At 39.8% G+C, this 15,294-nt stretch overlaps 1 protein-coding gene and 1 pseudogene across 1 annotated transcript in view; one reads left to right on the top strand and one right to left on the bottom strand.

The window, feature by feature from the left end:
* Positions 1-5,838: 5,838 nt before the first annotated feature.
* Positions 5,839-15,294, top strand: part of CBL (Cbl proto-oncogene) — a 52,485-nt gene continuing 43,029 nt past the window's right edge. Inside the window, exon 1 of the mRNA XM_077776857.1 lies at positions 5,839-6,057. Within this exon, the coding sequence (XP_077632983.1) occupies positions 5,930-6,057 (128 nt within the window). The 5' untranslated portion in view covers positions 5,839-5,929. The remainder of the gene's footprint in view (positions 6,058-15,294) is intronic.
* On the bottom strand, positions 8,581-9,286 carry LOC144243047 (CDGSH iron-sulfur domain-containing protein 1-like; annotated as a pseudogene).

Raw genomic sequence — 15,294 nt, 5'->3', positions numbered from 1 at the left:
TAAATGTGAAATAAAAAGCAAGGTGTCACACTTTGCTTCTCCCACTGGTAGACAACGTTAGGTAAGTTTCAACCAACTATATTGCTGATAACTAGAAAAACCAGAAGGCACTCAGCTGTGAAGACAGTAAGGAATTATGAGGCCAGGTTCTGGAAGATAAGGAAAGCTCTGAGAAGTTTGCCTGACGTTTGAGGCCGCCTTGCCCGTAAGGTCAAGGCTGATTCTGGAAGTGACAGTTGAAAGGCGGAGTAGAGTTTTCAAAATTCGGATGTCAGGGAGGACAAAAACAATTGGAATTAGAGCCTGCCAAGTTAGAGGGCCCTGGAAACTCTGGGTTTTTTTGGGTTGGGTCCCTCAGGGCCTAAATTGTAGGAGTAAGGGTGAAACAGAAGTAGACTAGTCTTTAAAGGGATTAAAACCCAGTTTTTCAATCTGTTTAATTCTGGATTACATGAAAATAGTCTGGGATTCTTAATGTCCCCAGCCTGTTTGCCTGCCAAAAGCAAAAGTAAACCCTTTCTGAATAGCATCATCGATGGCCTCAAGCAAAAGTAAACCCTTTCTGAATAGCATCATCGATGGCCTCAGGTTGTCTCTATAATTTTTAAAAAATGTTTATTTGAGAGGGACAGAGTGAGTGTGCACATGGGGGGGGAGGGGGAGAGGGAGGAAGGGGGAGAGAGAGAGAGAGAGAGAGAGAGAGAGAGAGAGAGAGAGAGTCCTAAGCAGGTTCTGCACTATCAGCGAAGAGTTTGATATGGGACTTGATCTCACAAACTGTGGGATCATGACCTGAGCTGAAACTGAAATCAAGAGTTCGACACTTAACTGATTGGGCCACTCAAGATACCACTCTATAATTTTTTATATATATACAGTGTCTAACATTCAGTAAAAAAAAATAGGCACATGAAAAGACAAAATGCAACTGGAAACCAAGAGGAAAAATTGACAGTAGAAACATCCCCGTAGGACAAGCAGAGATATTTGAATTATCAATCATGAACTTAATAAATCTGTGATTAATGTGTTAAAAGAATTAAAGACAAAATTGGTAACTGAGATTTGAAATAATGAATTAGAAATTCTGAAACTGAAAAGCACAAGAACTGGTTATTAGGAACTCAGTGAATGGGTTTAACAGCATAGATAAAGCTGAAAAGAAAATTAGTGAAGTAAAAGGAAAAAAATTCAGGCTAAAGCACTGAGAGGCAGAAGGATGGAGAAGATGGAAGAGTGTAAAGGACATACGGAATATGATGAAAAGGTCTTTATGTGTAAGTAATTGAAGTTCCAGAAGGTGAGGAAAAAGGAAACGGCACAGTAGCAATTACAGGTGTGCCTCGTTTTATTGTGCTTTGTTTTCTTAACAAATTGAAGGTATCTGGCAACCTTCTACTCCGTTATTCCAACAGCATTTGCTCACTTTATGTCTCTGTCATATGCTAAATTCTCCCAGTATTTCAGACTTGCTCATTTATGTTTGTTACGGTGATCTTTGATGTTACTATTCTAATTGTTTTGGGGCACCACAAACCACACCCTTGTGAAATGGTGAACTTTTTTTTTTTTTTTTTTTAAAGAAAGCTCTGCGCCTAATGTGGGGCTTGAACTCATGACCCTAAAATCAAAAGTTGCGTGCTGTACTGAGCCATCTAAGCACTCCTAAAATGGTGAACTTAATTGATAAATGTATGTGGTCTGACTACTCCATTGACCAGCTGTTTCCTCATCTCTCTCGTTTGGCCTCCCTGTTTCCTGAGACACAATATTGAAATTAGGCCACTTACTGACCCTACAGTGGCCTCTTAAGTGTTCAGATAAAAGGAAGAGTGGCATGCCTCTCAGTTAAACAAAAACCTAGAAATGATTAAGCTTAGTGAGGAAGTCACATCTAAAGCTGAGATAGGCTGAGAGCTATGTCTCTTACACCAGTTGAGTGCAAAGGAAAAGTTCTTGAAGGAAATAAAACGTGCTACTCCAGTGAACACACAGATGATAAAAGCAAAACAGCCGTACTGCAGATGTGGAGAAACTTTTAGGGGTCTGGGTAGAGGACCAAACCAGCCCCAACATTCCCTTAAGTCAAAGCCTAATCCAGAGCAAGGTCCTGACTGTCTTCTATTTTGTGAAGTATAAGAGAGGGGAAGCTGCAGAAGAAAAGTTTGAAGCTAGCAGAGGCTGGCTCTTGGGGTTTAAGGGAAGATGCTATACTGTCTTGTAACATAGAAATGCAAGTTGAAGCAGCAAGTGCTGGTGTAGAAGCTGCAGTGAGCTCTCCAGAACATCTAGCTAAGATAGTGAAGGTGGCTACATTAAACTTAAGTTTTCGACGTAGATGAAACAGTCTTCTTTCAGATGAAGATACCATCTAGGACTTTCGTTGGTAGAGATCCGTGTCTGGCCTCAAATCTTCACAGGACGGGCCGACTCTCTTGTTGAGGGGCTAATGCAGCTGGTGACTAAGTTGAAGCCACAGCTCATTTACCACTCCAACATCCTAGGGCCCTTAAAAATGATGCTAAATCTACTCTGCTTGCGCTCTGTAAATGGAACAACAAAGCCTGGATGATAGCACAACTGTTTACAATGTGGTTTACTGAATATTTTAAGCCTACTGGTGAGACCTGCTCAAAGGAAAAAAAATATTTCAGGGGCGCCTCGGTCGGTTAAGCATCTAACTTTGGCTCAGGTCATGATCTCAGTGAGTTCAAGCCCCACATGGGGCTCTGAGCTGTTAGCTTGAGCAAGCTGGAGCTTGCTTCAGATTCTGTTTCCCTGTCTCTCTGCCCCTACCCCCACTTGGGTTTTCTCTCTCAAAAATAAGTATTTAAAAAATAATTTCAAAATATTACTGCTCATTGACATTGCACTTAGTCCCCTGGGAGGTCTGATGGAGATGTAAAAGGTTCATGTTGTTTTCATGCCTGCTAACACCGCATCCATTCTGCAGCCCGTGGATCAAGGATCTTCAAATCACTGCTTAACGAAATACATTTCATAAGGCTGCCATAGATAACGATTCCTCTGTGGATCTGGGCAAAGTCCGTTAAAAACCCCTGGAAAGGATTTACCATTCTAGATGACATTAAAAACATTGGTGATTCCTGGGAGGAAGTCAAAATATCAGCATTAGCAGGAGTCTGGAAGAAGTTGATTGTAGCCCTCCTGTAGACTTTGAGGGGCTCAAGACCTCAGGGCAGGAAGTAGCTGCAGGTGTGATAGAAGTAACGAGAACTAGAATCAGAAGTGGAGCCCAAAGATGGGACTGCATGACTGCAATCTCAGGATCAAGCTCGAACTGATGAGGGAGTTCCATCTTACAGTGGAGCAAAGAAAGTCATTTCTTGAGATGGAATCTTCTGGGGAAGATGCTGTGAAGACTGTCGAAATGATAGCAGAGGATTTAGAATATGAATGACATAAACTTAATTGATAAAGCAATGGAAGGCTTTGAGAGGACTGAAAGATTTTGAAAAAAATTTCTACTGTGGGTATAATGCTCTCAGAGAGCCTCTAATGGTACAGAGAACTCCTTCAGGAAAGGAAGAGTCCATCAGAGCAGTAGACTTCACCGTTGTCTTATTTTAAGAAGTTGCCGCAGCCACACCCACCCTCATCAGTCAGCCATCAGCATTGAGTCAGGACCCTCCACCATCAGAAAGCTTACAACTCACTAAAAGCTTAGATAATGGTTGGCGTTTTTTTAGCAATAAAATATTTTTAATTAAGGTATATACATTTTTATTTTTTAAACAATTTTTTACTTATTTCTGAGAGAGAGAGAGACAGTGTGAGCCGGGGAGGGTCAGAGAGAGCGGGAGACAGAATCCGAAGCAGGCTCCAGGCTGAGCTAGCTGTCAGCACAGAGCCCGACGCGGGGCTCGAACCCACGAACCGTGAGATCATGACCTGAGCTGAAGTTGGACGCTTAATTGACCAAGCCACCCAGGTGCCCCAGTATATACATTTTTAAAGACCTAATACTCTTATACTCTTAATGGACTATAGTATAGTATAAAAACGTAACTTTTGTATGTACTGGGAAGCCAGAATACTCATTTGACTCATTTTATTGAGATAGGTGCTTTATTGTGGTGGTCTGGAATCGAACCTACAATATCTCTGAGGTATACCTGTATATTTTGGATATATGTACATTTAGACATAGTTTTTCAAGTATATTCTTTGATTATATGTTCTTACTCTTTGTTAGGGTATCTTGATAAACAAGTTTTTTATAAAGTAGAATTTAATTATCTTTTGTATGGTGTGGTTAATGCTTTTTATCTTGTTTAAGAAAGATGATTTTCTTCTATTGTCTTTTCAAGCTTTATAGATCTGGCTTTCACAGTTAGGTGTATAACCTACGTAGTTATTTGGTGGGTTTGTTTTNTGTTTTTTTGTGGGGTTTTTTTTTTTTTTTTTTTTTTGCTTTTTTTATTATAGTGTAAGGTGAGGGTTTAGTTTGACTTTATTGTTTTTCTATATGGATACCCAATTGTTGCACTACTATTTTTGGAAAAGACCAGTCCTCTATGATAAGTGAAGGCTCTGTATATGTGTGGGTCTTTTCTGTTCCACTAATTTATTTGTCTTTCTCAGACACAGAAAAATCCATGTAAATGGCAAGTACAAAAGATGGTAGGAATAAATACAAATTTATCAGTCATTATAACAAATATAAAATGTACTAACCTCACTAGTTAAAAAACAAAGATTGTTACATTGAGTTTTAAAAATATAGCTACGTATTCTTTAAAAGAAACCTATGTAAAGCATCGGGACTCAGAAAAGTTGAAAGTAGAAGATGGGAAAAAGAATTATCAGGCAAATTCTGGAGGTCATTTATATGGCAAGGAATGGTATCTCATTTCAACTCCATGCTTTTCTGGGTTCAGGACCCCTCTGCGCCCTCACCCTAGTGGTTGTAAAACTCTGGCCTCTGCATTACTTCCCAGGGTAGCCACATATTTTATTTCTACCTTTGGGAATTTTGTTTATTCTGTTGTGAGGTGACCTGTGCATTTAAAACAAACTTGCATCTAGCACTTTTTGGTGTGATGTCTCCCTCCCCCGTGCAATATTTAGTCTGCTATGTAATTTGTTTTTTCTTTCTTTATTTATTTTAATCATTTTTTATTGTTTTTAAAAAAGTTTTAATGTTTTTTATTTATTTCTGAGAGAGACAGAGAGAACATGAGCAGGGGAGGGTCAGAGAGAGAGAGAGAGGGAGATACAAATCTGAAACAGGCTCCAGGCTCTGAGCCAGCTGTCAGCACAGAGCCCAACACGGGGCTCGAACCCACGAACCGTGAGATCATGACCTGAGCTGAAGTCAGATGCTTAATTTTATTTTTGAGAGAGAGAGAGAGAGACAGACCAAACACTAGAGAGAGAGGGGAAAGAGAGAGGGAGACACAGAATCGAAAGCAGGCTCCAGGCTCTGAGCTGTCAGCACAGAGCCCGACGCAGGGCTCAAACCCACGAACCGTGAGATCATGACCTGAGCTGAAGTCAAACTCTCAACCGACTGAGGCACCCAGGCGGCCCTTGTCTGCTGTGTAATTTCTGAACCATTAGTCTCTTGCATGGTTTTAAGAACCCACCCTTCTAGGGGAAGCACTAAAAATGGAAAATAATTGCCCTTGGGCAGGGGTATTACAGATCATTTCTTATGGTCTTGTGCAGTTTTTTTTTATATTTCTGCAATCGAACACATATTTTGTAACTTCTTTTTTTTAACTTGAAAAAGGAAATTGTCCTTAAGATCCTCCCAGTAATAGCCCTTCTTTTCCATTTGTTGCAGGTGGTGCGGTTGTGTCAGAACCCAAAGCTGGCGCTAAAGAATAGCCCACCTTATATCTTAGACCTGCTGCCAGATACCTACCAGCACCTGCGCACTATCTTGTCAAGATATGAGGGGAAGATGGAGACACTTGGAGAAAATGAGTATTTTAGGGTGTTCATGGAGAATTTGATGAAGAAAACTAAGCAGACCATAAGCCTCTTCAAGGAGGGAAAAGAAAGAATGTATGAGGAGAATTCTCAGCCTAGGTAATGACAAATACTACACAAATATTTATTCAGGTCTGTGACTGCCTGAATGGGTAACACATAGAAGTAGTTGAATTAATATTAATTTTATGTCAACGAGACTGCAAAGTTGATATTTGATTTAAAGGTATGTTTTGTTATTTTTTGTTATTATTTTAATGTTTATTTTTGAGAGAGAGTGTGAGCAGGGAAGGGGCAGAGAGAGAGGGAGACCCAGAATCCAAAGCAGGCTCCAGACGCTCAGCACAGAGCCCAGCGTGGGGCTTGAACTCCCAAACTGTGAGATCATGACCTGAGCCGAACTTAGATGCTTAACCGACTGAGCCACCCAGGTGCCCCTAAAGGTGTGTTTTATATAAAAGGTTGTCTTGGAGGATACTGAGCCATCCCTACCTTTGACAGATTTGTTTACCTCTGAACAGTCAGTGACTAATAGTCATGAAGATGAGTTGGAGGCAGTAGGTCCCTTAGAGATGATGAAGATCATGAAAGTTTGTAGATAGGCAAGCGTTTGAAAGAAGGTTGAGGTTCAGCTGAGGTTGGGAGTAAAGAGAGTGTATTTTGCCAGAGCTATAGTATATTAGGGAAGTCATAAATATGAGATAATAAGTAAAAAAATCAGTTAGCTTTTTTAAATAAAGAAAACTGAAATATTTTATAGGTAACTTTTCCTATTGAATTAACAGTTAACTCAATAAATATTTGAGAGACCCCTTTTATACTTATTACATACCATATTATGTATATGTACTGTATGTACACGTGTGTGTGTGTATATATATGTATATATATGTGTTTATGTATGTTACTAGTTTGTTATAAATTACGTATTGGGAGAGAAATGGGTTGATTGTAGGTATGGTTGTATTTGGTTTGGTCCAGTTGGAAATATTAACTCATCTAGAACTAGTAATACAATGTAAATTCTACTAGAACTTTTTAGGTAGTAAATTACTTTCAAGGAGTGACATGAATTAGGAAAGATGAGATTAAGTTAGCACGTGTGACTCAAGCAGTAACGTAGTAAATGGTATCCTGGTAGCCTACCTGCCACTCCTTTGACTCTCTGGGAACCCTCATCTCTCACTTAAAGTTTTACCCATGTAATTATTCATATTACTTTACTGTGACAGATAGCTCAGGTTTCGTCCAGAGTATCAGTCTTTTCTTGTTAAAAAGATTTCTGGTGATGGAATTCAATCTGTCGGAACCTTTGTAACTTCTAGTTTATGTGAAAGTGAACTTTATTCCTTTTAAATATTTAAATCTTATGACTTTTGTTAAAATAAAACCCTGACTGTGTGGACCTTAGCTGACTGGTGATTTTGTATTGCTAAGTTTTTAAAAAATAATTTTACTTTATTAGATATCAGAACTTTCAAATTTAATTTTAACATTTACAGTGAACTAGGTTCTAATTGGAGGAGGTGAAAAGGGGGGTTAGGCTCTCAATTATGATGAACTGTGATAGATTTTTGAATAGAGAGATGTACAAAACGCTGTGTGAACACAGTTTTGCCCAGCAGCATCAGAGAATTCGGCACCGAGGAAGTGTTATTTGAGCCAGGTTTTAGAAGGGCAAGTAGAAATTTTCTAGTCAGAGAAATGAAGAAAAGGCCTTTAACACAGGGGCATGAAAACATAGGCTCTGTATGTTGAAGGAATGTGAGCAGTCTGCTTTAGCTAGAATTGGGGAAAATAAGTAAGCTGGGGGTACAGGTTGAAGTCAGTAAGTGTTCTTTTACTTCAGATGGTCTCCTTTAGATCATACATAGGCTGCCATGATTTTTAAGATTTTTTTTTAAAGAGCACTGTTATAGTGAAATAAAAATTAAGATATTCCAGTCTTAGAGCATACTGAATATCATTTAACTTTTTCTTTTTTCTTTTTTTTTTTTTTAAACAATGACTTGTTCATCTCTGAGAGGCAGTATCGTGTAATAGTTAAGAGGATAGACTCTGAAGCCTGTGTTTAAATCTGAACTTTACCACTTAGCTCTTTGATCTCTCAGTTTCTTCATCTGTAAAATGAGATAATAGTAGTACTTTCTTTGTAGGGTTGTTGGAGTTACTGACTGAGTAAAGGTTGAGAACTTAGGACAGTGATTGGCACAATGAAAGTGATAAGTGTATTAGCTCTAATTTTAATCATCTTCCTTATTTTCATTATTATAAACATAGCTTACTGTACGAGGCTGAGTATTAGTGATACTGCCAGATCCTAATGAAGTTTACAGACCAATTTGTCCTGACTGAATGGCCTCATACTATTGTTTTCAAGTTCTTTTGCAATTTTTTTTTTAACCCACAGGGATGAGGTTTTTACTTTCTCCTTTTTGTGTTTAAACTGTGCATCAGGATGGTTCAACAAGTAAGGCAAATGCTGTGAATACGAAAGCTGCAGTTGGCAGTATACCCCATCCAGAACCCAGGGGAGGTGAATCAGACATAAGTGGTAGTCATTCTCATTAAGCAGTCAGGTAACATCATGATGAGTTGGTTTGAAGCATCAAACCTGTCCATTTAAGTTTCCTTTCTCTAAATGATCAGAGGTCCCACGTTGTCTGCAGTCTCTTCGTTGTATTTGTGTGACTCCATCCCAGAATGGGACCCTGGTGGGCCTCCAGCAATGTCATTATGCAGCTTTTATCTCCCAAATCCTCAGTGTCAAACACATGCATGTACTGCCTTGGGGTTGTCTTTCCAGATGTGAGGGTTCACCATAGATTTGTTGGATGATTTTTTTTTTTTAAGGATCAATAGGTTTGCAGATTTTTTAAAAATATAGTTTATTGTCAAGTTGGTTTCCATATAACACCCAGTGCTCAACCCAACAAGTGCCCTCCTCCAGGCCCATCACCCAGTTTCCCCTCTCCCCAAGGATGATCTTGTTTTTAATGTTTGTTTATTTTTGAGAGAGAGAGAGAGAGGGACTGAGAGCATGAGCAGGGGAGGGGCAGAGCAGAGTGAGAGAGAGACACAGAATCTGAAGCAGGCTCCAGGCACTGAGCTCTAGATCCCAATGCAGGGCTCGAATCCACGAACTATGAAATCATGACCTTGAGCTGAAATCATATGCTTAACCAACTTGAACTACTCAGGTGCCCCTTGTTGGATGATCTTTACTGTAAAATCTTTTGTGAGCTAGATTCCCAGTCACAGCTGTACCGGCAGCAAAAGTAACTGCTGCTGCGACCCATTCAGCTTGTCTGCTGGAAGTCAGACACATGGCGCCGTTGCCTGCAAAGCGTGTGCACAGGACACTAAGCACAAACAGGCTCTCATGGAGGGCCCTCTTTTGCCATTTTTTAAACTTTACTGTCAGCATGCCTGTCTATATCAATTTTATTCCCATAATATGAAGTTTTTAATACACTATAGGCTTAATACAGCAAGGTTTGTACAAGTTTTATGTAAAGTGAGAATAAATAAATTTCAGCTAAGATTCAAAATATTTTTTTTAAACAAAGGGAAATGACTTTATTGTATGATCTTTGTGATCTGTATTTTGGTTCCTTAAAGGCTTTTTTCCCTAATCAGTTTTTTGGTTGTTTTTTGTTGTTGTTGTTGTTTTGTTTTTTTAGTTTGAGAGAGGCAAAGATCACGAGTGAGACAGAGCACGAGTGAGGGAAAGGCAGAGAGAAGGTGGGGAACAGAGGATCCAAAGTGGGCTCTGCGCTGACAGCAGTGAGCCTAATATGGGTCTTGGACTCACAAACTGTGAGTTCATGACCTGAACCGAAGTCAGATGCTCAGACTGAGCTACCCAGGCACTCCTTCTTAATCAGTTTTTTATTTTTTAAAGTTTGTTTATTTTGAAAGAGAAAGCGTGAGGGCGAGGGAATCTCAAGCAAGCTCTGCACTGTCAGTGCAGAGCCTGATATAAAATTCACCCTTATAAATAATGTAATTCAGTGGTTTTTTAGTGTGTTCACAAAATTGTGTAACGTCCCCACTTTCTGATTTCAGAATGTTTCTATGCTCTCAGCAAGAAACACCATACTCGTTAGCAGTCCCTCTCCATTCCCCACTCCTGCTCCGAGCCCCCGTGACCATCACAGTCCTTTCTATCTCTGAAGATTTGTCTGTTTTAGATGTTTCACATGGGTGGAGTCCTGTAACACGGTGGCCTTTTTTGTTTGGCTTTCATAGCACGTGTTTTCACAACTCATTCATGTTACAGTGTGAGTCAGTACTTCATTCCTTTTTAATGCCTAAATAATAATCTGACTGCATGGATATACCACATTCTGATTACAGACATCTTTGTTGTTTCCACTGACTGTAATGAATAATGCTGCTGTGAACATCTGTGTTCGAGTCGTTGTGTGGCTCTGTGTTTTCAGTTCTCTTGGGTAAATGCCTGAGAGCGGAATTGCTGAGTCATATGGTAATTCTGTGTTTAACTTTTCTGAGAGAAAGAAAGTGCACTAGGCAGGAGAGAGGAGGAGGGAGAGAGATGATCTTCAACAGGCTCTAAGCCTAGCCTCAGGTTCCATGAAGCTTCATGAAACTTGGTCATCTCATGACTGAGATCCTGAGCCAAAATCAAGAGTCGATTGCTCAACCATCTGAGACGCCCAGGCACCCTCTATTTTTAACTTATTGAGGAACTACCTGACTGTTTACCACAGCAGCATTTTATATTCCTCCAACGACATATAAGGGTTTCAGTTTCTCACCAAGACTTGTTATTGTTTTTGTTTCTGATTATAGCCATCCTACTAGGTATGCAGTAGGTATCATTGTGGTTTTGATTTGCATTTCCCTAATGAGTAATAATGTGAGCACGTTTGCATGTGTTTATTGGCCATTTGTATATCTTCTTTGGAGGAATGTCTATTCAAATCCTTTGCCCATTTTAGGTTATTTTCCTTTATATCGTTGAGTTCTAAGTGTTCTTTACATATTCTGGATACTAGACCCTTATCAGATATATGATTTACTAGGTTTTATTCCCATTCTGTGGGTTGTTTTTTACTTTCTTGTTGGTATCAGTTGAAGTACAAAAGATTTTGATTTTGATGCCACGATTTTTTCTCTGGTTACTGGTGCTTTTGATATCAAGGCTAGGATACCATTGCCTAGTCCAATGTCATGAAGACTATGCCTGTGATTATTTTGAGTTAACTTTTGTATATGGTCTAAAGGTAAGGGTCCAACGTTATCCTTTTGCATGTGGGTATCCTTTGGTGCCCAGCACTGTTTATTGAAAGGAACACTCTTCCTGGGGCACTTGGTCAGTTGAACATCTGACTTTGGCTCAGTTCGTGATCTCATGGTTTGTAGGTTTGAGCCCCATGTACGGCTCTGTACTGACCGCTCAGAGCCTGGAGCCTGCTTCGGATTCTATGTCTCCCTCTCTCTCTGCCCCTCTCCTGCTGGTGCTCTGTCTCTCAAAAATAAATAAATGTTAAAAAAAAAATTAAAAGAGCACTCTTTCCCATTGAATTGGCTTGATGCACTTGTCAAAAGTCAATTTACCATATGTACAAAGGTTTATTTCTGGATTCTTTCTGTTCTTTCCTTTGGGTATATGTCTTTCCTTATGCTAGTACCTACACCATCTCGATTACTGTAGCTTTGTAGTAAAGCTTTGAAATCAGGAAGTGTGCTTTGTTCTTTGTTCTTCTTTTTCAAGATTGTTTTGGTTATTTGAGGTGCCTTGAGATTCTTTATGGGTTTTAGGATCAGCTCATCAATTTCTACAAAAAGAGTGGCTATAATTTTGATAGGAATTGCATTGGACTGGTAGATTAATTTGGGAAGTTTTCTTATCTTAACAATACTAAGTCTTCCAGTCTATGAACATGGGCTATTTTTCCATGTATTTAGACTTTTTTTTAAATCTTTGAACATTGTTTTACAGTTTCTAGTGTACAAGTTTTTTACCTTGGCTTAATTTGTTCCTAAGTATTTTTATTCTTTCTGATGCTATTATAAATGGAATTGCTCTTCTGATTTCACTTTTGGATACTTTATTGCTGGTTTATAGAGCACAATTGATTTTTGTGCATTGATTTTATATCCTGCAACTCTGCAGGACTAATTTATTGATTCTAGTAGTTGTTTAGTGGATTCCTTAGGATTTTCTACAAACAAGATCATATCATCTGCAAATAGAGAAAATTTTACTACTTCTTCTTTATGGATACCTTTTATTTCTTTTTGCCTACTTGTGTTGGCTAGAACCTCATATGTTGGATAGAATTTATGTTGAAGTGGTAAGAGGAGACATCCTTGTCTTGTTCCTGATGTTATGAGGAAAGCTTTCAGTCTTTCACTGTTGCGTATGATGTTAGCTGTGGGATTTTCAGAGATGTCCTTTATCAGATTGTGAAAGTTTCCTTCTATTCCATGTTTAGTGTTTTTTATCATGAAAGGAAGTTACAGGCCTTTTATAGTTCATTCCTGGTTTTTCTTCTTTGGAGAGAGAAATGTGTGGGCTTGTAAAATTCTAGAACAAGTGAATATGTTAAGTTGCATTATGGGCAAGAATGCAAGTAAGCCTCAGGAGTAACTGAAACCAGGGTTGGAAATGTGCTGGGGCTCTAACTGCGTTCTCTCGATGCAGATTCGTGTCTGAATTGCAGGAAAATCTGGCCTCTGCTACACCCAGGATTTACATTTTAAGGGTTTCCGCTGTAGCAGAACATCTGACTCTTAGTCCCAGTCTTGATCTGGTTTGCTAGCGATCAGTTGAGTATCCCTGAACCAGTTAACTCCAAAGAAAAGGCAAACGCTGCAGTCCATCTGGCATGGGCCAGGTGTCCCCTGTAGACGAACCTGTGGCGTGGGGAGCCCTACCCCCCCTAAGGCTGTGTGCACAGGGAGTTTGTTCCTAGACTGGAGGTTGAAGAGCTGATCCCTTACATATGCTCTGCTTAAGCATATCTATCAGTATTTAATATAGTTGCTTCCTGTCTTTGTTTTAGAGAGGATACTTGGATGAAGTAACTTCTCTAAAGACGTTTGCCCTTATTTTTCTTAGATTTCATGAAAAACGATTTAAGCAAAAACGATAAGCTGCTTTCTTGTCTTTGATCTGTAACCCTGGTTTTTGCACCTGTTTTCCTTCTTGCACAGGATGTTAGAGCAGAAGCTGAATGGGATTATGAGATGCAGCTACTTTTAAAACATTACTATTTTATTGTCTATACTTGGGAAGGAAGACTGAACTTTGTTGTAGCTGTCCTGCCTTTTCAGTTATCACGTTGGTGTGCCAGATCTTATTGGTAGATAGATACTGGCAGCTTAGATCTTTGTGTTGAGAAGTTTGGGCTTGGTGAGAAAAGATTCCCGCTTAGATTAGGAATACATTTCTCAACGATTGGGACAGGGGCAGCACCCCCTTTTCAGTCCTGGGGAGAGAGGATGATGGCTTGAACCCAAAATCGTGATGGCAAAGATGGCAAGAAGCAGATAGTACTTGCTGTGTTTTCAGGTTGGCATCGCTTGACTTGTTAATGATTGGCTAGGTTTCTGGTTTGAGAAACGGGTTAGATGATGGTGCAATGGGAAGCCGTAGAAAAGGGGAAGGACCCGATCTGACTGTTACTTTGCAGTGATAGTGCTGGCTGCTGTGTGGGAAACGGATTAGGCTTGTGGGAGTAGCAGTGATGCGAGTGGAAGTGTATGACAAGGCTGTTGATGTTGGCCAGACGGGAGGTGAGGCAGCCTGGTCTGGGGAGCAAAGTGGACAGACCGGAGGTCGATTGGAGCTAGAATCAAAAAGAATTGCTAGTGAATTGGACAAGAGGAGAGCTAGAAAAGATGACCGAGAAGGATCAAGGATGACCTACAGATTTCTGTCATTAACTCTGCCAGTGGCTGCAGCATTTACTAAACTGGGGGATTCAGAGTCTAGATGTGAGGAGCACTAAATCAGGAGTGGGGAGAATCAGGAGTTCCATTTGGACTTGTTTACTTTTTGAGATATTTTTATGAGCCATCCAAGGTGAGAAGTCAACCAGGCAATTAGCTATATTGGACTTTGGAGTTCAGAGGGAGAGGTGTGGAATGCAGTTAGAAATGTAGTGGCTTTCAGAATAANGAAGTCGAACGCTTAACCGACTGAGCCACCCAGGCGCCCCCAGAATAATATTTAAAGCCATGAGAGTGGACAGAACCATCTAGGGGGAGAGGAGTGGGCAGTGGAGACTGAGAAAGAAAGAAGAGAATAGATTGCAGTAGCCAACAAAGAAAATTTTAAAACACACCAAAAAATCCTCTTTCTAAATAGAAAGTTGACAGGGGCACCTGGGTGGCTCAGTCGATTAAGCGCCTGACTCTTGATTTTGGCTCAGATCATGATCTCAAGGTTACTGAGATCGAGCCCTGTGTCAGGCTCTGCGCTGACAGCAGGGAGCCTCCTTGTGATTCTCTCTCCCCTCTCTCTGCTCCTCCCTTGTTTGTGCAGCACGCATGCGTGTTCTCGCTCTCTGAAATAAACTTAAAAGAAAAAATCGCTAGATGTTAAAAAGAAAATTGACAAAGGAAATGACTAGTTCACAAAAGAAAAGGGCAAATACAAATATTAAAACAGTCTAGTTTGCTCGTCCTAAAATAATTCTTTTGTCCTAAAAAGTTGACAGAAGGTGGAAAATTGGCTTATCACTAGTGTTTCAAAGGAGGGTGCAGGAAATGGAGTGCACCCCCACCTGGTTGTGCTAGGAATGAAATTAGTTCAGCCTTTCTGGGGGCTGGCTTATATAGAAAAATATAAACTTTTGCTCAGCAGTTCCATTTTTTAGAGACTTATCAAAAGAATTGAGAAGGGATTTGGATTAAAATATAGAACCATAAAGCTCCTAAAAGAGAATCTAGGCAGTAAACTCTTGGACATCAGCCTTAGGATGAGTTTCCTGAGGCAAGAGGAGCGAAAGCAAGAATAAACACTTGAGAAGATGTCAAATTAAGGAGCTTTTGCTCAGTGAAGGAAATCATCAACAAAACAAAAAGGCAACTCACTGAGTGGGAGAAGATCTTTGCGAATGATCTATCCAATATGGGGTTAATCAGAATATATAAAGAATTCCTACAATTCAATACCAAAAATACAAATAACCTGACTAAACAATGGGTAGAGGACCCGGATAGATATTTTTGTATTATCAACAGTTAGAATAAGTTACCCAAGTGTATGTGTAGCTAGGTAAATGCCAGAGCCTCTTTTTTATTTATTTATTTATTTTTTTTAAAGCTTCTCTCCCAGATGTTTGTTACTAATGACTTTGG

The sequence above is a fragment of the Crocuta crocuta genome, unplaced genomic scaffold (assembly GCF_008692635.1).
Source record: "Crocuta crocuta isolate KB4526 unplaced genomic scaffold, BGI_CrCroc_1.0 scaffold271, whole genome shotgun sequence".
Taxonomy (NCBI): Eukaryota; Metazoa; Chordata; class Mammalia; order Carnivora; family Hyaenidae; genus Crocuta; species Crocuta crocuta.
This window is presented reverse-complemented; position numbering and strand designations above follow the sequence as displayed.